Source organism: Alligator mississippiensis, chromosome 8 (genome assembly GCF_030867095.1).
Source record: "Alligator mississippiensis isolate rAllMis1 chromosome 8, rAllMis1, whole genome shotgun sequence".
Lineage (NCBI taxonomy): Eukaryota > Metazoa > Chordata > Crocodylia > Alligatoridae > Alligator > Alligator mississippiensis.
In genome coordinates this window covers 28,115,242-28,137,538 of record NC_081831.1, presented here as the reverse complement: position 1 = coordinate 28,137,538, position 22,297 = coordinate 28,115,242, and the positions used below count along the sequence as shown (strand labels likewise).

Here is a 22,297-nt window from a genome sequence, read left to right as displayed (position 1 = left end):
AGGGGTCTAGAGAGGCCAGCCCCCACCCAGCCCCTGTCCATCACCCCTTAGAGCCAGGAGATAACCCAGTGTTATCTAGGAAGGAACAGTCCCTCCCACCCCCAGCCCGTGAGCTGGGAAAGAACCCCCGCTGCAGGGGAGACCACTGATTCCACCGGGCTCTTACTGGGGCTGAGCCACAAGAGGAAGCTGGGAGCCAGGGGGCCAGCCTACCCCATCCCCCACCCCCACAGAGTCTGGAGAGAGAACCCAAGTGTCACAGCCTTGTGGAGGTTTAAGTCCCACACCAGGTCTTTTCATATCTTTATAAAAAATAGAGGCCAGTTTGGGGTTAAAAGAGAGCAAAATAAACTGGGGGGGGGATGGGCCAGGTTGTTACACGATCAACCAGCTGTGGCCCAGGAGTCCAGACAACTAATGCCCCACTCCCACTAGCTGACCCTCCCGTCCCACAGAACCCAAGTGTCCGGGGAAGTCAGAGTGGGGCCTGTAGGTGGGGCCCAAGCCTGTGTCTGGGCTGGTGCAGCATGGGTACTACCCCTCACCAAGGCACTATATTCCAGTGCCTCTGGGGATAGGCTGTACCCCATAGCACTGTGGGTGGGCCCTATCCTTATAGGGCAAGTGTCTTTTGGGAGGGTGCTTGCCTGTGTTGCCCCACTGCATGCTGGGAGGGGCCCGTGGCCCCACCCTCTACCTTGAAGTATCTCCGCAGGTCCCTTAGGCCCAGTGAATGCTGGGTTGTCATTTGTCCACGTGACCCCTTGGCATGTTGGGCTATTCCCTGTCCATGCTTTCCTAGGGCATGCTGGGATGGCTCCTGGTTGTTTTGCTCCAGCCCAGTCTGTGCAACTTCCATCTCCTTCAGGCTCTGCACTGTTGCATCGTGTGGTGGCTCCTGCTGTTTCTGCCCCAGTGCATATCGGGACAGCTTTTCTCCACAGTCCCCCAGTGCATCCGGGGATGGCCCCTTCACCTTGAAGTACTGCCGCAGGTCCCCCATCTGTGGCAGGCGGGTTGGTGCTAGCCTCTTCCTGGCTCCACTGGGGCTGGGAAGTGGGGTAGGGGGTCCCCGGGGTGCCAAGAAGGGGTGGAGACTCAGCTGGGTGCGGCGGGTAGCCAGGGCAGGGGGGTGGGGGGCAGGCACAAATGCACCACCAAGCTGAGCCAACACTGGGCAGTGGTCAGAGCCCAGCACTGAGGGCAGCAGGGAGGCACCAGCCAGTGCCCCCAGTGCCAGTACGCGGTCTGCCAGGATGTAGTCCAGCCGTGTGCCCTGATTGGCTGCCCGCACCCCTAGCCCTGTGCCCCCTCGCCAGCAGCTGAAGGCCTGGCGCTGCCCTGGGTGCCGCAACCGGAAGGTGTCCACGAAGGGACCCCCACTCCCATCTCCCGACAGCAGCTCGTCCAGCCAGCACCGTGCTGGGTTGGCTGCAAATGCTTCCTGTTGGGGGGGAGGGAGGGCGGGGTGAGGGACCCAAGTGTCCAGACTCCCAGATCCTCCCTTCTGTCCTTGGTACTCCCATCCAGGAGGGGGGTACAGAACCCAGACATCCGGGCTCCCAGCCCCCATGCTCTCACCCCCCAGCCCCCACCTTCCTCCTACAGCTAAGAAAGGACCCAGGTGTCCTGGCTCCCAACTCCATCCCCAGCAAGTATGCTAACTCCTTACCTTCCCTCCCCCAGCCTGGATGGAAACCCAGGCACCAGGTTCCCAATCCCCTGCCCCTCTTATCAGGTTCCTCCAGCACTCACAGGGTCTCCAGGCTGGCAGTGGTCAATGGGCCGATGCGCTATGTTCAGGTCCCCCATGATCACCACGTGGCTGGCAGAGGCAAAGAGGTGGGCAGAGTCAGACTAGGACGGGGTGGAGTCAGAATAGGAGAGGTGGGGCATCAGAACTGGGGGTGGGGGCCAAAGCCAAAAAGGCAGAATCAGAGCTGGGGACAGAGTCTGGGCCCAAGGGAGGTGGGGTGGGGGAAGGATACATTTGGGGAACCTGGACCACCCCTAAACCTAGGAAGGGAGTTGGGGGGAGGGAGTGCTGGGACCTTGGATGCCTGGGTTCATGAGGCAGCGGAGGCCTGTTGGGTTGGGGGCAAGGCTCTTGGATGCCTCGGTCCCTCACAGCTCTTGGAGGAAGATCTGGGTTTTTGGGGGAAAGAGACCCCCAGACACCTTGGTCTCCACAGTGCCTCTGCAGCCTGTGATGTCTTCACGATGGGGACAGGGGAGCAGGTTGGGGGGAGGGGGATCTTGGGGGCCTAGATGAGATGTGAAGGGTGGGGGAGTGGGGGTCTCAAGCATTGTGGGCTACAGAGAGCACCTATGAGGGTCAAAGGGATCCAGAGGGGGTGGGGGCAGGACTGAAGCCATGGGAGGGTGTCTGAGGAAGGGGGCAAAGGGCACCTGTGAGCTCTTGGGAGAGCAGGGCTGAGGGTATGAGGAGGGTGGATGGGATGTGTGCGTTTGGGCAGGGTTTCAGGGGCTGGCACAGGTCACAGGGCTCCTGGGGGCGGTGTCTGGAGGGGGCACAGGAGCACATGGATAGGATGTGTGGGGGGGTGGGCAGTCTCAGGCTGGGAGAGTCAAAGGACACTGAAGGGAGGCCTGAGGGGGGCAGTACCCGCCATGGTGCAGCAGGCTGAGGGCACGGTTGCGCAGCAGCTGCAGGAAGCGGTGCTGGGGTACAGGGTGCAGTGGTTGCCGGGGGCCAGCGTGGGGGCAGTAGACGTTCAGTACCGTCAGCATAGTCTCTGCCCCCCATGGCATCCTGGGGAGGCAGCAACATAGGAATGGGGGGTTCAGGCTCCCTGCCCCGCTCTATCTAGGCCCTGCCCCCAGCTCAAGGTCCTGCCCACGCAGCCCCGACTCCACACCCTAAGCACCCAGGCCCTGCCCCTCCCCTCCCCACTCATTTCTCACCTCATTTCCCCTCCACACTCATTTCCCATCATCCTGAGCACCCAGCCCCCAACCCTCCCCACCTCAACTTTGCTGCTAGCCCAATGCCCCATGGCCCAGGCTCCACCCCCAGAACCCAGTCCCCCCCCCAGGGGCCAAGACACTGCTCTAAGCCCACTGCCCTGCCCCCAGTTTTGATGCTACAGCCACAGCTCATTTGCCCTACCCAGGGCCTAGACTCCATCCATAGCACTTCAAGGCCAAGGGTCCATCCTCCAGCTACATGTCCATAGACCAAGCCCCACCCCCAGACCCACGGTGCACCCACCCAAGCTCCGCCCTCACCGGATGCGGTGGTGGGTGACCAAGGCACGTCCCTCGCTGTCCAGCACTGCCAATTCCTCAGGGCTGAAGCTGCCACTGTCCACGTAGCTGCCCATGGCGCCCGGCCCAGCCAGCAGCCCTGACAGCCCTTCCTCTGCTGCCTCAGGTGTGGCCTCCGCCCGACAGAATGTTGCTACCCCTGTGGGCAGGGGAACCCAGGTGTCCTGGTCAGCACCCAGCTCATGGACACCTGGGTTCTCTGTGAGGGGAGGGTGGCAGGTAAAAGCAGGGTGGGGTGGGAGTCCAGAGGCTTGTGTTCTTTAGGAGGGGAGGGAGCCAGGATTCCTGGGTTCTCTTCCCACTCTGGAAAAGCAGAGTTGGAGGTGGGGTAGGCACAGTCCCCGCACACCTGGGTCCCTCACCAGAGTAACCCAAGCGGGTGCGGCAGCAGCTGAAGTAAGAGGTGTAGCCCTCCACCTGCGTCAGGGAATCATCCAGTTGGTCTCCTGGGGAAGAGACATCAATCCTGTTCCACCTCTGACCTTTGACTCCGCTTCATAACCTCCCACCCTCCTAGAAGATCACTGTCCACCCCCCACCCCCTCGACCCCAGATCCTGGCTGGTACCTCATGATCTTTGACCCCCATAAGCCTCTCCTATAACCTGCCCCTCCCCCCCCGTCATTGCCCCTCACCCTCTACATCCCTGGCCTAAGGCCTTTGCCCCCATACCCCGCCTTCTTTACGCCCTTTGCCCTTCGACCCGCGGGACGTACGGGTCAGGCGCGTCTCCTGCAGGCAGACCACGTGAGCGTCCAGCGCTGCCAGAATCGGGCCCGGCCCAGGGCCCGCGCGTAGCCCGTTCACGTTCCACGTAGCAAGCCGCATCCCCGCCGACTGAGCGGGCCCACGACGTCACTTCCCTCCCGCCGGACCGGAAGAGCCCGCGTGAAGCTAGGCCTGTCCCTTTTGAACGCCGCGCTCCCGCCCGAGCCCCGCCCCCTCGGAATAATCACACACCACTCGCGGTCCCGTCTGCTCCGTTTACTCAAGCAGTCCCTCCTTCTGGCGTCCGCTCGTTGCGGGGAATCCTCAGGGCGCCTGGGGGGCCTTGCTCTTGCCCTTGGTTCCGAGACTGCCCCGCGACAGCGACTTGACCAGCGCCAGCAGCCGGCTCGGCCGATGGCCCCGGGACGATTTACTGCGGGCGGCGCCGCGGGGACGGGGCCTAAAGCGAGACAAAGGCTCTAAGCCGCGTCCACCAGCCTAAGCCTCTCCCACTCCCCCACCACTCAGCCTCCTCCCCCACGGAGCCCCTAGCCCCACCCCGTGCCTCTAAAGCCCCCCACGATCCCATAGCACCGCCCATAGTGCTCGAAACCCCGCCCACCACCTCCCAGGACTACCTGACCCTTTCACCACCTTTCTAAGCCCCGCCCACCACCTCAAGGAAGTTCTAAGCCCCACCCACTGCCTCTAAACCTCTCAACCCCAAAATCCCATGCCACAGCCCCACCCCACCCACCGCATTTACGGCCCTTCCTCTACTCGTGCCCTCCTCCTCAGCCCCACACTCCTTGTCTAACTCCCTCCCTCCCTCCCTCCCTCCAAACCCCTCCCACTGCCTCAGTGCCAAATCTAAGCACCACCTATGCTGCCTAAGCCCCGCCCACCACCTCAGCCCCTTGCCTAAACCTCTCCCCTCATCTTGGTCCCGATTGCAAGCCTCTCCTACCACAGCTAAGCCCCTGCATCCCTTCTCAGCCCCGCCCCCAAGCCCGCCCCCTCCTCACCGGGCAGCCTCGCTCCTGCTCCCCGGGGGGCTGCGTCCCCGGGCCTGGCCCTGGCTCTGCTCGCGGGGCAGTGGGTTGGGCACTGAGTGGGGGCTGGGGTTGCCATTGCTGCTTAGGTCCCCGTCCGCACACACGTGCTTGGAGCCGGCCGTGGGGCTGCCTGGGCGCCGGGTGGGCGAGGGGCTGCGGCTGGACGAAGCCGGGGGACTGGGGGTTTGCACACTGCGGATGCTCACGGCTGCCGGGTCCACCTCGTGTGGGGGCACTGATGCCAGGCTCTGGGGGGGGAAGTGGCAGGGGCACAGAGCTTAGGCATCCCGGCTCCCAGCTCCCCCTGTTGCAACCCCTCAGCGCCTGCCTTTCCAGAGGCCGCAGCCCCCAATCTCCTTCCAAGGAGAAACCCATGCATCCAGGGCTCCCGCTATTGCAACCCACCAGAAGAACCTTGTTTCCCAGAACTGGGAGAGAACCCAGGTGTCCCAGCACCCCCACCCCACTTAGGAGGGAACCCAGGTGTCCATCTCACCCCGACAGCATCCTGACTGGGTTCGGGGGCTAGGGGCGGCAGCTCTGTAGGGCCAGACTCAGCTGGGGGCCGCAGCAGGTGGATGAGTTGGACCCAGAGGGCAAATAGGCGCCGGGTGGCAGCAGCGTCCGAGGGGGAACAGAGCTGCAGGTAGAAGGAGCGGCCGCTGGCCAGGCGCAGCCGCAACTGCTGGGTCCCCTCGTCGTGGACCGACAGTTTCACGAAGCGCAGGGGCAGCAGCCTAACGGATGGGGCAGGAGTGAGGGGCACTGTGGAGGCTGGGGAGGTGCAAGTCGGTGGTGCTGGGGGGAATCTCACCTGGTCAGCTCCAGAGTCCGAGGGGCAGGCCCGGCACAGGCATGGAGGGCGGGGCTGTCAGAGGGCAGCACAGGGCGGGCCACCAGCAGCACGTTGGGCACCAGAAGGGCGGGGCTAGTGGAGGCCACGCCAACTGTCACCATCCGCACCCGGTTGTGCACGTCGACCACCTGCCCCCGGCGGCTGATCTGAGGGTGTGAGGGGGTGGTGTGTGCCATGGGGGGCAGGGCCTTGGCCCGGCTCTGACCTAAGCAGCCAGGGCCCCGCCTCTGACTACACCCCAGACCTAGCTCCGCCCTCAAGGCTTTTTATCTAGCCCGCCTGCTGTGACCCACTCCCTTGGCCTCTCTAGCCCCGCCCCTCCCCAAGTCTTGGTCTTCCTCTGACTACACCCATGGCCCCACAGCTTTCTGCCTCTTCCACTCTCCTCTAACCCAGCCCTCCTGGCTCCACCCCTCCTTTCCCAGCCCCTTGGTTCCTCCTCCTTCACTCCCAGCTGCACCCCAGCTCCCTCGCTGCATCCCTCCCCTCACAGCCTTGCCCCCAGCCCCCTGGCTCCTCCCCCTCCACTCTGGCTCCCACCCCGTCCGGCTCCTTACTTTCAGCCAGTCCCTGCTCCCTTGACTCCACCCTTGCCTCCTTCCATTGCATCCTTGCCCTACTGCCCGCCATGGGCCCGCCTGTCCTTCTAGCTCTGCCTCTCCACTCCTGGCCCCGCCCCCACCTGGATGAAGTCGCTCTCGAAGAGCGGGGCGTAGCGGAAGGCCTCGTACTCGCCGGCTCGGAGCTGCTGCTGCAGGGGCCCTATCTCTGTGTTGAGCAGCCCCCGCGCCTGATCCCCCTTGGCCGTGAAAAGCGGCAGCGCCGGCTCCTCCAGCATCGTCCCGGCCTGCGGGCACCTGGGCAACCGGGTCCCGGCCCTGCTGGGAGGGCAGGGGGAGGCAGGACGCCTGGGCTCCCTGGAGGAGCAGTAGGGCCGGGGGTGGGAGCAGGGAGACCTGGAAGGCGGGACGCCTGGGTTCCCTAACAGCACTAGCCCCCGCACCTAGCCCCTCCCCTCCCCCGAAGTCCCTTCCACGGCGCTCCGCCCCCTTTCCCCAAGGCCCGCCCACAGCCCCGCCCCGCTCTCTTGGACCTAGGTCCCACCTTCTCCTAACCCCCACTTTCTCCCCCACCTGCTTGGCCCCGTCCCTTCACTGGGGAGGGAGGGATCTCTTTAGATGAGAGTACCCCTCCTCCCCCGGGTGAAGTGGGGGGGGGGCGGCTTCACCTCAGTGGCCCTTCCAGGGGGTTGCAGCCGACAGCGCCTGTTGCCCTCCTCGCGGGGACTCCCCCCTGGCCTGGTATGGAGGAGGGGAAGGCGAATTATGGCGTTTAAGCTTCCTTTATGACGTACAGGGGCTAGGAGGGGGAACTAGGGTGGCGGCGTTCACATAGTGAGGAAAACAAGATGCTCAGCCTGGAGACTCCAACATGGCGTCGCGCAGTGGGGAATCTCATGTGGTAGCGATCCCAGTGTGGGACCAACATAAGCTAAATAAAGAGGTTCAGGGGAAGAAGGGGGCCTGGCCATATCTTTAGTCTGGGTCCTTCACCTACATTCATGCTCGACTAATCAAGACAACCCCACCACCAATCAGCCCTCCCCACCCCCACCACCAAGGAGCCCCACCCACTACCTCCAGGTATCCTCCCAGCCTCCAGCCCCAGGCTCTCCCCACCAAACCACCCCCAACGCCATGAGGTCCTGCCTCCTTCCCTCAAGCCCCTCCCTCCAATAGCCCTGTTCTTTCTCCTACCAACCCTGTCTAGCCTTCATTAAACTCCTCTTAGCACAACAGCTCCCCCATACCAAACCAGCCCTACCTCTATTAGGGAAGGGGGTAGAGCTAAACAAGCCCCACCTTCTGGCCTCAAGCCCCCTCCAGCAAAGCTCCAACTCCTCCCTAGCCGTGCCCCCCCAAAAAGAAGACCGGGCTATGGCACTTACCAAGATCATGTTTATTTTTTATTCCCCGCCCCCCCCCACATTTTCCTCACATTTTCAGGGGGGTTTTGTCCTTTTGTGTGTCTGTTTTTCCTGGGCAGAGAAAGGGCAGTAGGCAGGGCCAAAAAAGGGGAAGGGGTTACTCCCCCTTCCCCCCAGAATCGGGTCATCTTTAACCCCTTCCCTGCCAAACCAAAAGAACCAGCATATGCACCCCTCCCCCCCTTGTTTTTGAGGGTACAGAGGTCAGAGGTCAAAGATATGGGGCTAGGGGTGAGGCCAAGGGGCAGGGCTTGCTCGGAGTCACGGCAACCACATTCCAAGCACAAAGTGTTTTTAAGAAAAAAAGGGCAGAACTAAACCAAAAAATATATATATATATTTATATATAGCATTTGTCTCCTCTCTGCAGGCCCTGGAGGGTGGAGCTAGCAGCCAGTCCCCCTCCCTTGCCATAAAAGGAAGTTTAGGAGGAGCTTAAAAAGGGAAGCAGAAGGGTGGCCCCTTCCCCACCCACAAGCCACGCCCCTCCCTGATCAAGCCACATCCCCTTCTCCCCACCCCCAACCAAGCTGCCTGATCTTGGACAGTAGAAAAATAACCTGGAGAGGGAAAGAGGTGGGGTCAGGCAAGGCCCCACCCCCTGGGCAGCCAAGTCCCGCTCCCTGGGGGGGGGTCTGGGGGCAGAGTCAAGCCAGGCCAAAGCCTTCAGAGCACTCTTGGATGGCCAGCAGCAACATGTGGCGCAATTTCTCATAGCTCTCATAGGCCGGCAGGTCCAGCTGGTTGAAGCTGTGGAGAAGGAGGGGACTGTGAGAAGAGGGCAGAGTCTAAGGGTTATGCCTCCCTAGCACATAAAGGAGCAGAGATCCTCTCCTCCCCCCAAAGACTCTCCCCGCTAGTTTCAGTGCCCCCTCCTCACACCATGAAGCCCTGCCCCTTATACAGCAGCAGTGGCCTGATGCCTGGATTATGTACATGTGTCCCAGATGCTTGGGCTGTGTGTGTGCATATACGCATGCACACCTGGACACACAGGACATTGACACCCCCGTACATGTGTCTCTCTCTCTCCTGGATACCTGAGGGGGGAGGTGTGTGCATGAACCTCCCCAGCACCTGGGAGGGGGTGCTTGTACATATCTGCCTGTCTCTCTTCCAGACACTGAGGGTGGTGGTGGTGGGGGGGGGGGCAGTTCTGGACACCTGGGTTTCCCCCACCCCATGCTGGGGCAGGCCTTACCAGGTGTGCGCAGAGGGCAGGCGGTCAGTGGAGCGGTCATCACGGTGGATCTGGAACTTCTGGATACCGTTCATGCCCTCCAGGGCAGCAAAGCCTTGCAGTGGCACCTTGGACGTGCCCGTCACAAACTGCAGGAACTTGGCACGGTCGGCCTGATCAAATGAGCGCAGAGCTCGCCAAAACCACTGGATCTGTAAGGGGAAGGAGGGGAGTGAGACCTGGGGGGCAGCCTGCTCTGGGAGGGGACAGTTCAGACTGGGAGAGCATACTAAGGAGAGGGCTGATGCAGCCAGCTCTGTGGTGGGGTGGGAATGGCTAGCACAGCCAAGTATAACACCATAAAGGGAGGACTGAAATGCAGCCAGCTCTGGGGCATGACATCCAAGTATAGCATCATGCAGAGAAGGCCCAGCTGCAACCTACTCTGGGGTGGGTGGCTGGGCCTGGCCAAGCAGAACACCATACAGGGATGGTCAAAACAGCAGAGCAGAGAAGTGTGAGATGCAGCCAGATCTGAGGTAGGTCAGCTGGGAACAGTCAGGTGTAACATCACAGAAGGAAAGCCACAATGTGGCCAGATCTGGCACAGGACAGCTGAGTATCATGTTACCCAGAGAAGGCCGAGATATGGTCAGCTTCAGGCCAGGATAGCTGGGGACTGGCTGAGTAAAACACTGCACAAGGAGAGGTGAGATGCAGCCAACTTTGGGGTGCAGAATATAATGGTACCGGGATGCAGCCAGCTCGGGCAGGACTGCTGGGCTCAGCTGAGGGGAACACACCTGGATGGAGTTGGCCTGGTACTTGTGGTACTCGGTGTTGGCCTTGAGGTCATCAATGTCAATTGTGGGCAGCCCCGAGATGAGCAGCTCCAACTCCTGCTCCGTGAAGATGGAGATGAGGCGCTTGGGGATGATCTCATAGAAGCCCTCCAGGAAGGCAGCCAGCTGCTTGCGAATGGCTCCTGCCAGGGGACAGGGAGGGAGGGATGGTGCAGATGGGACCTGGTCTGGCACCCCCTGCTCTCCCCCCCACAAGAATACAGGCATCTAGCCTCCAGCACCCTCTTTCCCTAAATCCCCCAGACCCATTCTCCTCCCAGACAACCCAGGTGTCTATGGCTCCCTGCTCCAGATGCCACTCCCCTCCCAGGGAAGCCCCCACCCTGCTCTAACCCTAAGTCCAGGATTCCCATGTCCCTTGCTCTGACACCCCAGCTCCCACACCCTTCCCAGAGAACTCAAGCATCCAGACTCCCAGTCCCCGCCACTATTCTAACCCACCAGACCCAACTGCCTCCTAAAGCTATGAAAGAACCCAGCCATCAGGGGTCTTTGTTGTTACAGTTCTTAGTAGATCTTATACAAACCCCACTCCCTAGGAAGCACATTAGTCCCATCCCTGGGATGCCCCACCTGCAGGAAGTTGCACCTACATACATATCCTGACCTTGCCCCCTGACCCAGCATGCCCTGCTGTCCACAGGCAGTGTCCTCCTAACTTCTCCCAGTCACCCCATCCTAGGAAGTCCCACCCCTAGATGTCTCCTGCCACCCAACCCAGGAAGTCCTGCCCCTCAAGGCATACAGGCATCTCCCACTTCCTCCTATCCCAGGAAGCCCTACCCCAAAGTCAAGCCTCATCCTCCCTGAGGCAGGAAGTCCTGCCCTCAGACCATTTCCACTCCATCCCATTCCAGGAAGTCCCACCCACAAAGCAGGAAGACATCTATCACAAGGGAGTGATCCTTAGGGCTCAAAAGGAGTCTATCCCATTACATAGGAAAGGAGGTAAGGGGGCAAAAAAGCCCCCTTGGCTGAACAGGAAACTCCAGGAGAGTCTGGGGGCAAAGAAAGAGATGTATAGGCAATGGAAGCAGCCACCAAGGAGGGGAGGAATATCTCTTCCTAGCACGCTATTGCAGGGAATCAGGTAGACAGGCCAAGGCAGTGCTTGAGCTCAGACTGGCTTCAATAATCAAGGACAATAAAAAGTCCTTCTTCAGGTACATAGTGGGCAAAAGGAAAGGTCAGAGCAACATAGGGCCTCTGCAGGACAAATCAGGACAGTTGGTGGTTGACGTGGGGAAAAAAGCAGAGCTCTTCAATGAGTTCTTCGCTTCAGTATTTCTATGTACCAACCAAGCCAATTCTCCCACCTCGATCACTGACGGATGTCCACATGGCACCAGTCCGCCTATGGTTAGTTTTGAAATAGTTAAGGAGCTCCTGGAGGAGCTGGATGGGTACAAGTCAGCAGGCCTGGATGACCTCCATCCACGGCTGCTGAAAGAATTGGCCAGTGTCATAGGTGAGCTGCTGGCACAGCTGTTCAAGCGCTCATGGTGCTCCGGCCAGGTCCCTGAGGACTGTAGAAGGGCCAATGTGGTGCCCACTTTCAAGAAAGGGAGAAGGGATGATCTGGGTAACTTTAGACCAGTCAGTCTTACCTCTATTCCTGGGAAAATGCTAGAGAAAATAATCAAGCAACACATTTGTGCAGGCCCAGCAGGGGAACGATGCTAAGGCGAAACCAGCACGGGTTTGTCACAGGTAGATCCTGCCTGACAAACCTTGTAGCCTTCTATAACCAGGTCACACACCGCCTGGACGAGGGAGCCGAGGCTGATGTCATCTTCCTGGACTTTAGGAAGGACTTCAACACAGTTTCGCACCCTATCCTCATTGGGAAGACTGTGGAGTGGACAGGTGAGTGGCCAACTGATTTAGGGACCGCACCCAGAGAGTGGTGGTGGATGGTTCTTTCTTGGCCTGGAGGGAGGTGGGCAGTGTGGTCCCGCAGGTTCAGTCCTTGGACCGATATTATTCAATATCTTCATCAGCGATTTGGACGAGGGCGTAGAGAGCACCCTCTCCAAGTTCACTGATGATACCAAGTTATGGGGCAAAGTTAGTACACCGGAGGGCAGGGAGCAGATTCAGGCTGACCTGGACAGGTTGAATCAATGGGCAGAGAGAAATAGGATGCAATTTAATAAAGATAAATGTAAGCTACTCCACCTGGGAAGGAGGAACCCCCAGCACACCTATAGGTTGGGGAGTGTCCTTCTCAGCAGCTCGGAGGCGGAAAGGGATCTTGGAGTCATAACTGACTCCAAGATGAACATGAGCCGGCAGTGTAACAAGGCCAATCGCACCTTGTCCTGCATTAGCAGGTGCATGACTAATAGATCAAAGGAGGTGATGCTCCCCCTCTATATGGCACTGGTCAGACCACAGTTGGAGTACTGTGTCCAGTTTTGGGTGCCGCACTTCAAGAGGGACGCGGGGAATCTCGAGAGGGTCCAGAGGAGGGCCACGCGCATGATTAGTGGCCTTCATTATAGACCCTACGGGGGGAGGCTGAGAGAGCTGAATCTCTTCAGCCTTCACAAGAGACAGCCGAAGGGAGATCTTGTGGCCACCTATAAATTTGTTAGGGGAGGTCAACGGGGAATAGGGGAAGTGCTGTTTACTAAGGTGCCCCAGGGAGTGACTAGGAATAACGGGTGTAAACTAGTTGAGAGTGGATTTAGGTTAGATAATAGGAAGAAATTTTTCACAGTAAGGGTGGCCAGGATCTGGAATGGGCTTCCAAGAGAGGTGGTGCTATCACCTAGCTTGGAGGTCTTCAAAAGGAGGCTAGATAGTCACCTGGCTGGGGTCATCTGACCTCGGTCCTCCTTCCTGCCAGGGGCAGGGGGTCGGACACGATGATCCATTGTGGTCCCTTCCGACTCTACAATCTATGAATCTATTCCTTTCCATCATCCCAGGATGTCCTGTCCCGTCTCCCTCAACCTCATCCCAAGAAGCCCCAATTCCAGCCCCCTCCCCCCCACAAGTCCAGTCCTGCCCTCCTGAGGTAGGAAGTCCCAACCCCAGGCACCTCCCTCCCCTCCTAGGAAACTCCACCCCCAAAGTCCAGCTCCACCCCCACCCCACTAGGCAGGAAGTTTCCATCTGCTCTGCTCCCACCATCCAGGAAGTCCCACTCTATGTACCTGTCATCCGCATCTGGCAGACAAGGTGCACATACTCCTTCTTGTTCTCCTCCGTCACAAGGATGTTTGCCCCATTGGGTTTGAGGTCACGCACTTCACACACTCCGAACTCCTGCACCTGAGGGGAGCCGGGAAGGGGTAAGGTCCATTGAGACCACACCCCCAGCATCCAAAAATCCCATTCTTCCATCACCCCCCAGGGCATATCACTCATCCCTTATACCACAGGCCTTCCCCCATCCCCTCCAGAAACCCCCTCCCTTCCTTCATGGTAAGGTGGGGCCATCCCCTCAGGGGCACAACAGGGGGCAGTACCTCAGTGCTGAAGGTGAGGTCATAGCCCAGCGTGGACACGTCATTCTCCAGCAAGTAGACCAACCCCTGGTAGAAGTGATAGTCCTCACTCTCCATGTCTGTGTACCTGGGCAAGGGGTAGGAAGGAAGGGGTTAAAATGGGGAGTGGGTGATCCCCACCTGCCCCACACCCCCACTGTCCATGCTTCATTAACACTCCTTGCTTAGAGCCCTAGCTGTCCATGCTTTGTTAAGGCAGGCCATCTCATTACCAGAGGGCTGACTATGCTACAGCATCTGCTCAGGTGTTGACACCTCATTAGGCATTGTTATCCTGACTTAACCGATAAGTAATATTTATTGAGGTGTGAACTATTAGCTAACCACATCTCATTAAGCCTGGCTTGATTGCTACCTGTACATGCCTCGTAAAAACTAAATCATATGGCCATCCTATGGGGAGTCAGGACTTCTGGTCAGCTATTGACACCTTATTAGACACCTTTTTCTGATTAAGATTGGCAGGTTCATTACCTATACATACACCTCATCAAGGGTGAAGGATAGGGCTGCGTTTTGGGCATATGGGCACTTCTGCTTGTTGTTGACGCACGTTGTTGATATAGGCATCATTAATCGTACCTTAATAGTCCACACCTCATTAAAGGTGGATCACATGGCTAGCCTCTGGGTAGTCAGGGCTCTTTTCTATTTAGCTGTCGATGCCTCATTCATTAGGCATCATTTTGCCCATTCATTCACACCTCATTAAGGCTTGCTCAATTATCACTTGTACATAACTCATTAAACTTTGTTGGATTATCTGAACATACCTCATTAAAAAGGTGAATCACAAGAATAAGCACGAATAATAACATTAAAAAAATACTAATATTAGTAATAAAATATTGACAGAATATTAAATTGGCATTAAGAATTATCATTATTGAAACAATAATCAATAAACATATGATTAATAGTATAAATAATACAGTATAAAGTGTAAATAGTAAAGAATAGTATAAATAAAAACAGTATAAATAAAACTAGTATAAACAAATATATAAAAATAAAAAACTATATTGAGTATAACCAATAAAAATAGCAATAATGAAAACAAACATTTAAGCAAAACCATAAACAATAAAAATAATATAAATAATGAAAAATGGTATATAAATAACAAAAGACACTACAAATAATAAAGAATAGTATGAATGATAAAAATTATGTAGAAAGTAATTTAAATAAAAAATTAACTAATAGTGATAATAATCAATCATACTGGTCAAAATGAATACTGCCACAGGGCTGCCCATTGCGGAAGTCAGTGCATCTGCTCCGCTGTTCACATCTTCTTAAGGCCTGCTATGCTTCAGACCCAGCAAGCCTTATTGAGGCACCTCTGTGTAATGACTGAACAAGCCTTGATGAGGTGTTAACAGCTCACCTCACTGTCCCAGCACAGAGATGGAAGGAACCTACCGCTACAGAGCAAGCCTTAGTGAGGCGTAAGGGCACAGAAATGGCACTGGAGAGCAAGCCTTAATGAGGACCCTATAGGTAAGGATTTAGTAAGCCTTAATGAGGTGTTCATAGCTTCCCTCACTGTCAGGGCATAGAATTGGGCTGATGTCCCCCTGGAGGCTGCTGCGAGGGGTGGTGACCCCTGACTTCTGACCCTGCTAACCTGACGGACTTCCCCAGGATGTGCTTGTAGAATGAGCGGGTGAAGTAGCACTCCAGCAAGCGGTTGTCATAGACGGCCTTGGCCACGATGCGGCCCACAAACTTGAAGTAGCTGAGGTGGTTGGGGTTGCAGTGGGACGAGGGGTTGATGGTGTAAGTGACACGGTCACCAGGCGAGGTGCGGAACAATGCATACATGGGATTGAACATCTCTCGCGAGATAATCATGTACCACTCGCGCAGCAGCCCCCCAGCATCCTGTCCCTCCTCGCCCTCGAACACGATGTACCTGTGGGAGGGGGGAGGCAGGTCAGAGGGGGGCAGATGAGCAGTCCTGTGCACATGCATGATTGTGGCCCTATGTCCCAGATGCCTGGGTCATGTGTCTGTCTGTGTGCACATGCGCATCCGTCAGTGTCCTGGATACTTGGGTCTCATGTGTGCAAGGGTTTTAGTGTTTCAGATGCCTAGATCCTCCTTGTGAGTGTGTGCATGTGTTCTGAACTTCTGGGCCCGGTATCCTGGATCCCTCCTGCGTGCATGTAGCTCTGTCCTAGGCACCTAGGTCCCACCTCCATGCGAGTCCCCATGTCTCAAATGTCTGCATGTGGCCCTGTGTCCTACACATCTGGATCCTGTGTGCAAGTGTGTGGCCCCATGTCCCAGATGCCTGGGTCTCATGTGCATGTGACCCTTTGTCCTAGATACCTGGGTTGTGCGTCTGGGGTGTGGGAAGGTGTTGTAGGTGGGTGTGAGCGAGCCTGTGTCCCAGAAAGCTAGGTCCTGTGTGTAGAAGGGTCCCCATTTCCTGGATGCCTGGGTCCTGTGTGTGAGTATGTGCATGTCCCGGACACCTGGGTCCCATGTCCCAGATGCCTTGATCCCTCCTATGTGTGTATGGCTCTGTCCTGGATGCAAGGGTCCCCCCTTTATCTGAGAAACCCCATGTACCTGTGCCTGTCTGACCCTGTGGCCTAGATTCCTCCCACATGTGTGCCTGTGTCCCTTAGATGCCTGGATCCCATGTGCATGTATGCCCCCATGTCCAAGATGCCTGGGTCCTGTGTATGTTTCCCTGTCTCCTGTGTGTGTCCCTGCCTCCTGGATGCCTGGGTCCCAGGTGGGGGCACTCACAGCCGGTTCTTCATCTCCTCAGGTGACTTGCGGTGCAGCTCGCGGTACGAGTCCTCAAAGACATGGTCGCGCCGCACGTGGACAGCCATGTCCTCTTTGCGCAGCCCCTCATCCAGCCGCTCCAGCTCCTGCCTGAAGTACCTAGGGGCAGGGAAAAAAAATCAGGGCCCACATCTTCCTCCCCAACCATCCTGGGGTGGAGGGCACTACCCAGCTGCTGACCCTTGCCTAGGACCCTCCCATAGTATCCCTGGCCCTCCTTCTGCCCCGCTTATCCGTAAGGTGCCTCAGGCCAGCTGCCCCTATGCCTCCAGCTGTGGTTCTGCATGCCTCCCTACCCCTCAATATCTACCTAAACTAGTACCCTTGGCTCTCCGATACCCCAAAACCAAGTACACTATCGTGCCACCCCCCTGACCAGCCCCAATGCCACCTATCCCAGCCCAGGATCATCTTCTGCCCCACCTAGACTGGCACAAGGTATCCACTCAGCCATGCCCTCTGATGCCTACCCAGCCCAAATTCCCTCCAGCTCATTGTCCCCCAAACCAGCTCCTTTGCCTCCTACCCAGCCCCCACCCCCATGCCAGAGACAAGCCCCTACTTGCGCTTGACATCAAAGTCCAGCACGCGGATGTAATCGACGAGCACGGCAAAGGGGCCGTCAGCCAGGTGCGTGGTTGACTGACGCAGGATCTGGTTTAGCACTGTGCGGTGGGTCTCTGCCAAGGGGAAAGGAGTTATGGGGTGGGGCTGAGTACCTGCTGCAACCCTTTCAATCCCCCAGCTAGGCTGAGCTGGGCACAGATCCCTCCCCCAAGCCAATTTCCTCACCCCAATGTCTAGAAGGCCCCAAGGATGCCCCAATAAAGATACCCCTTGGGCCTGGGGGCAATTCTACCCACCCCTCCTCTAGCCCCCTGCTCAAAACTTCCCCCCTAACTCCCCCCTCCCCCCCCCATTCTCTTGGGACCTCAAACCCTTCTGATATCCCTAGATCTCCCAGCAACCCAATCCCAGACACCCTTCCACCCAATACCCCCAACCAGGCCTCCTTCCCCCTTCCAGAACTCATCAGACCTCCCCTAACCACCCCTGACCCCCACAGCACCCCTATTCTGTCCCCCCAAGCCAGGCTGGGGCTTACCAGCGAAGCGCAGAAACTTCTGGGTGTCAGGGGGCAGGCTGGCTGAGATGTACATGGCTGAAGGCTCGCGGGAGAAGAAGGGGTCAAGGGCTGAAGGGGTGGCAGGCGTGAGGGGGGCAGGCGACAGGGGTGGCGGCTCGTCTTTGATGTGGGCCAGCTGGCTCTCCCGTGTATCCCGCACTGGTGGCTTGCTCTCGCGTTCCGTTGCATGCACCAGGAAGAAGGCCTCCACAGCAGGCTGCAGCACTGTTTAGGGGTGGGGGGCATGGAGGGGGTAAGGGGAGGGGGTGAGGCCTGGACCTGACCACAGCCACCTGAGGGGGCACAGTATGGGAAGTGGGAAGTGCAAGGAGACCCAAAGGGGTGGGGCTATGGGCCTGGGGGCAAGGCAAGGTTGTACACCTGGGGGTGAGGCCTAGGAAACTGGGGGAAGGAAACCAAAGGGCAGCACTATAGGCCAGGGAGCAGGGCCTGGCAAGTAAGATGCAAGGGCAGGGACAAGGGAGATCCAAAGGGGGCCGGGCTATAGGCCTGGGGATGCCACCTAGGGAATAGGTGCAGGGGGGATAAGAACCAAGGAGGTGGAGCTATAGACTTAGGAGGTGGCTATAGGCATGGCCTGAGACCCAAAGGGCAGGCCTGGAAAAGAGAGGCAAGGAAACTTAAGGGGGTGGGATCCCATAGGGGGCAGGGTAGGGCCTGTGAAATTACGAGGTGAGGGAACAGGGGAGGTTTGGGGGATGATCAGAGACCCAGGGAGGCTGGGGTACAGGCCCAGGGAGCCAGGGCCTGAGACAGGATGGGGCCTGAGACCCTGGGAGTAGGAGCTAGAAATGGAAGCATGTGTAGGGAGGACCTGAGGCATAGCTAAAATAGACCCAGGGTGGGGCCTAAGCAATGGGGCAGACCAAACAATGCAGCTGGGGCTGCAGAGCAGAGCTAAGCAGGGCCTGGGTAGGGGGTGTGGGCTCACCAAGCACAGCGTGCTGGTCGTGGGACTCCTCCAGCTCCTTGAGGCACTCGCCCAGCATGTCCCACAGCTCATCCAGGCTCAGCTGCTCGCTCAGCAGTGGCAGCTCTGGAGGTCTCTCCTCCTTCTCCTTGTCCCCAGCATGAGAGCCTTCTGAGCCTGCGGGGGGGGGGGGGCGGGGGGGGAGAAGGGCAGTGGCCAGGATCATCCCAGAGCTGGCTGCATCTTGGCTACATGTAACACTGCAGACCATTTCTAAGTTGATCTGCTTCAGAACTAGACAACTCAGTGCCAGAAAGGTGGCTTTACACCCCACTCCTCCCCCACCCTGCAACCCCAAAGTGCTGGGCACGTCTCAATGGTAAGAGGGAGCTGTTAATAATCTGCTACTCCAGAGCTGGGCACATCTCAGTGCCCTGAGGGTGGCGTTATGCTCAGCCACTTCTCTCATAGAGCTGGCTGTATCTCAGTGCCAGAAGGCCCAGCCCCTACCAACAGGTGGTGTTATATGAGGCCATTTCCCAGCTGTTCCACCCCAGAACTAGCCGTGTCTCAGCACTAATCAATGCTGACCTCGTGAAGGAACACCTTGAGAAGCTGGATACCTTCAAGTCAGCCAGCCCTGACAATCTACACCCCAGGGTACTCAAGGAGCTGGTGAGCATCATAGCCCAGCCACTGGCACGGAGCTTTGAAAACTCCTGGCGCTCTGGTGTAGTGCCCGAAGACTGGAAGAAGGCCAATTTGGTGCCAATCTTCAAGAAAGGGAGGAAAGTGGATCCAGCAAACTATAGGCCCATCAGCCTGACTTCTATCCTGGGGAAGATCTTAGAAAAGTTTGTTAAAAAGGCCATCCTTAATGGACTGGCCGACACCAACACCCTGAGGGATAGCCAGTACGGGTTTGTTGTGGGTAGGTCTTGCTTGACCAATCTCATTTCCTTCTACAGCCAGGTGACCCAGGAGAAGAGACTGATGTCATATATCTTGACTTTAAAAAAAGCCTTGGATCTGGTATCCCACGATCACCTCTTGGCGAAACTGGCCAATTGTGGCCTTGGGTCCACCACTATCCACTGGCTGGGAAATTGGCTCTGTGGTCCGACCCAGAGGGAAGTAATTGATGGAAGTCAAGTGTCATGGTGCCCCGTGACCAGTGGGGTCCCCCAAGGCTCTGTCCTTGGACCCATATTGTTCAACATCTTCATTAATGATGTGGACACTGGAGTCAGAAGTGGACTGGCAAAGCATCCACACCAGAAGACAGGAAGGCGATCCAGATTGACCTGGACAGGCTCAGCAAATGGGCGGATGAGAACCTGATGGTGTTTAACACTGAAAAATGCAAGGTTCTCCACCTTGGGAGGAAAAACCTGCAGCATCCTTATAAGCTCAGCAGTGTTACACTGGCTAGCACTACGGAAGAAAGACTTGGGGGTCATCACTGACCACAAGATGAACATGAGCCTGCAATGCAATGCTGCAGCTAGTAAAGCGACTAAAACACTGGCTTGCATCAATAGATGCTTTTCAAGCAAATCCCGGGACGTCATTCTCCCGTTGTACTTGGCCTTGGTGAGGCTGCAGCTGGAGTACTGCATCCAGTTTTGGGCTCCACAATTCAAAAAGGATGTGGAGAAGCTTGAGAGAGTCCAGAGAAGAGCCACGCGCATGATCAGATGTCAGGAAAACAACTTATGATGACAGGCTGAGAGCCATGGGGCTCTTTAGCCTGGAAAAGCGCAGGCTCAGGAGTGATCTGATAGCCACCTATAAGTTTATCAGGGGTGATCAGTTTATCAGGGGTTTGTTCACCAGAGCACCCCAAGGGATGACGAGGTCAAACAGTTACAAACTACTGCAAGAGTGTTTCAGGCTGGACACAAGGAAGAATTTCTTTACTGTCTGAGCCCCCAAGGTCTGGAATAGCCTGCCATCGGAGGTGGTTCAAGCATCTACATTGAACACCTTCATGAATAAATTGGATGCTTATCTTGCTGGGATCCTATGACCCCAGCTGACTTCCTGCCCTTTGGGCAAGGGGCTGGACTCGATCTTCCGAGGTGCCTTCCAGCCCCAATGTCTATGAAATCTAAACAAGTCCCCGCTGCCTGGTGTTATACTCCGCTGTTCCCCAGCTGCCCCAAGCCAGGGGTGACTGCATCTTGGCCACATATAACGCTGCAGACAAATGATCCACTCCAGAGCTGGCTGCATCTCAGTGCGAGGAGGACCCACCCTCCCTGCCATGTGGTGTTATATGGGCCATTCCCTGGCTGCCCAACCCCAGAACTGGTAGCATTTTGGTCTGTAGTGTAATATGTTACCAATCCTTAGCTGCCTCATGCCATAGCTGGACACACCCAGCACTAAGTGAGCCCCTCCACTGGGTGTTATACTTGGCCATTCCCCATTTGCAACACCCCACAGCTGGTTCAAAAAACACTCACCAACTGATTGCGTGTCCTGGGTGGCAGGTGAGGGCTGATCCACATCCATGGGTGACTCATCCCTCCGTGTAGCCCCTTCTGGCTGGCTGGACTCTGACTGCGCATGGAAGGGAAGTAGAGGCGGGAGGGGTGTTAGAAGCTTGGGGCCCAATGGGAGCTGACGGGAGGCAGGAACTGGGGAGGAATAAAGGGCGCAGGGGGTGGAAACTGTCTGGGGGACAGACCTTTATGCATCACACCCATTCCCTGTCCCATCCCCCCTCATGAAACATGCAATAGGATGCACAGACAAGCAGGGTTGGAAGGGATGCTGGGAAGGCGGTGTAGCCCCACCACCCCACGTTAAGGAGGATGGGGGTGCACCACATGCATGGAAGAGCAATGGCACAGCCCCGACAGCAGGGGGAAGGGGAGCATGCAGGGGGGAGAGAGGTGCAGTGGACCCTCCCTCCCTCTTCAGCTGGGGAGGAGGAGATCCCAGGCATCCCAGCTCCCACTTTTAACCCCCACCACTCTCCAGAGTATCCAGGTTTCTGGGCTTCCCCTTCCCTGACTTGGGGCTGGAACCCAGGTGCCTGGGCCCCTAAATCTAACCCCTCCCCAAGTGAACAACAGAACCCAGGCATCTGGGATTCCTGCTCTTTGACCTGGGGGACCCAACTCTAAACCCAGCTTGGGATAGAACCCAGGTGTCTCGGTCCCTACTTCTAACCCTGCTGTCTCTGAGCTGAGACTGGAACCCAAGTGTCTGGGCTCCCAAAGCTAATAACCCAGGCATCCAAGCTCCCACCTCCATCCTAGTCTTCTCCTCCCAAGGTGGAGCTGGAACCTGGGTGTCAGGGCTTCTAACTCTAAGCCCCTCATTGGGCTGGGATAGAATTCATGTGTCCAGGCTTCTGGCTCTAACCAAAATTCTCTCCTCCCCAAGCTAAGGACAGAACCCAGGTGTCCAGGTTTCCAACTCTAAACCCCTTGCTCGGCTGTGGATAGGACCCAAGCATCCAGGCTCACCCCTCTCCAAGCTGTAGCTGGAACCCAGATGCCCAGGCTCCCATTTCTAACCCAGTCCCCTCCTCCCCAAGCTGGGGATAGAACTCAGGCACCTGGGCTCTGCCGCTCTCTCCAAGTTGGGGCTGGAACCCAGGCGTTTGGGCTCAACCTTCCCCGGGCTGGGGTACTGGTAGAGCCCTGCGGGGGGGGTGAGCCAAAGGGGGTGGGGGCCGCACGGGGAGCGCCATGCTAACCGTTGCTGCCTGCTGCTGCCTCCGGGCTCGCTGCCCCTCACGTACCATTTGTATAATGGCGTCAGCCTCAGCCTCCAGCTGCCGGACAGCGGCCTGGATGCTGCTAGCTGAGCCCACACCGGAGCCACCTGCCCAGGTGAGAAATACACTCTGTCACTGCCCGTGCCAGCCCCTGGACCTCTGTTATCTGAGGCCGCTGGGGCACCAAATACCCTCACACTCCTCCTGTGGCTCTCATCACCCCCCAGTCCTCCCACATCTCAGCAGCCCC

At 57.5% G+C, this 22,297-nt stretch overlaps 3 protein-coding genes across 11 annotated transcripts in view; all 3 read right to left on the bottom strand.

The window, feature by feature from the left end:
- Positions 1-254: 254 nt before the first annotated feature.
- APEX2 (apurinic/apyrimidinic endodeoxyribonuclease 2) lies at positions 255-4,231 on the bottom strand. Of its 3 annotated transcripts, XM_014608917.3 has the most exons (6): positions 4,005-4,230; positions 3,651-3,734; positions 3,250-3,427; positions 2,627-2,773; positions 1,756-1,825; positions 255-1,444 (listed from the first exon to the last, which is right to left on the bottom strand). In XM_014608917.3, the coding sequence occupies exons 1-6, from the start codon at positions 4,114-4,116 to the stop codon at positions 614-616; spliced, it is 1,422 nt and encodes a 473-aa protein (XP_014464403.1). In that variant the 5' UTR covers positions 4,117-4,230; the 3' UTR covers positions 255-613. The 3 variants fall into 3 exon arrangements, with proteins under 3 accessions (XP_014464403.1, XP_019346509.1, XP_019346510.1); XM_019490964.2 differs by lacking the exon at positions 2,627-2,773 and having other exon boundaries at positions 4,005-4,231; XM_019490965.2 differs by lacking the exon at positions 4,005-4,230 and having other exon boundaries at positions 3,638-3,727.
- Positions 4,232-4,257: 26 nt separating this feature from the next.
- LOC102563878 (Golgi-associated RAB2 interactor protein 6) lies at positions 4,258-6,917 on the bottom strand. Its single transcript, XM_006261292.4, has 5 exons — positions 6,590-6,917; positions 5,866-6,053; positions 5,548-5,788; positions 5,022-5,299; positions 4,258-4,456 (listed from the first exon to the last, which is right to left on the bottom strand). The coding sequence occupies exons 1-5, from the start codon at positions 6,743-6,745 to the stop codon at positions 4,321-4,323; spliced, it is 999 nt and encodes a 332-aa protein (XP_006261354.2). The 5' UTR covers positions 6,746-6,917; the 3' UTR covers positions 4,258-4,320.
- A 934-nt stretch (positions 6,918-7,851) lies between these two features.
- HUWE1 (HECT, UBA and WWE domain containing E3 ubiquitin protein ligase 1) overlaps positions 7,852-22,297 on the bottom strand; it is an 82,853-nt gene continuing 68,407 nt past the window's right edge. For 6 of the 7 annotated variants that reach the window (XM_059732559.1, XM_059732558.1, XM_059732560.1 and 3 more), the window contains 12 exons: positions 22,027-22,154; positions 20,783-20,879; positions 18,336-18,491; positions 17,363-17,608; positions 16,820-16,937; positions 16,216-16,356; positions 15,083-15,370; positions 13,414-13,519; positions 13,099-13,216; positions 9,878-10,059; positions 9,096-9,286; positions 7,852-8,644 (listed from right to left, as the gene is read on the bottom strand). In XM_059732559.1, coding sequence (XP_059588542.1) covers positions 8,542-8,644; positions 9,096-9,286; positions 9,878-10,059; positions 13,099-13,216; positions 13,414-13,519; positions 15,083-15,370; positions 16,216-16,356; positions 16,820-16,937; positions 17,363-17,608; positions 18,336-18,491; positions 20,783-20,879; positions 22,027-22,154 — 1,874 coding nt within the window. In that variant the 3' untranslated portion in view covers positions 7,852-8,541. The remainder of the gene's footprint in view (positions 8,645-9,095; positions 9,287-9,877; positions 10,060-13,098; positions 13,217-13,413; positions 13,520-15,082; positions 15,371-16,215; positions 16,357-16,819; positions 16,938-17,362; positions 17,609-18,335; positions 18,492-20,782; positions 20,880-22,026; positions 22,155-22,297) is intronic. The other variant, XM_059732562.1, reaches the window with a different exon arrangement.

What these genes read in the sequence shown, in the direction of transcription:
- APEX2 (XM_014608917.3), bottom strand. Translation starts at nt 4,116, where the DNA reads ATGCGGCTTGCTACGTGGAACGTGAACGGGCTACGCGCGGGCCCTGGG. An exon ending in CACCCGCTTGGGTTACTCTG is followed by an intron (nt 3,428 to 3,650) that starts GTGAGGGACCCA and finishes CCCTGCCCACAG; the next exon opens with GGGTAGCAACATTCTGTCGG. An exon ending in ACTGCCAGCCTGGAGACCCT is followed by an intron (nt 1,445 to 1,755) that starts GTGAGTGCTGGA and finishes CCCCCCCAACAG; the next exon opens with GAAGCATTTGCAGCCAACCC.
- LOC102563878 (XM_006261292.4), bottom strand. Translation starts at nt 6,745, where the DNA reads ATGCTGGAGGAGCCGGCGCTGCCGCTTTTCACGGCCAAGGGGGATCAG. An exon ending in TCGAGAGCGACTTCATCCAG is followed by an intron (nt 6,054 to 6,589) that starts GTGGGGGCGGGG and finishes TCACACCCTCAG; the next exon opens with ATCAGCCGCCGGGGGCAGGT. An exon ending in CCAGTCAGGATGCTGTCGGG is followed by an intron (nt 5,300 to 5,547) that starts GTGAGATGGACA and finishes TTCCCCCCCCAG; the next exon opens with AGCCTGGCATCAGTGCCCCC.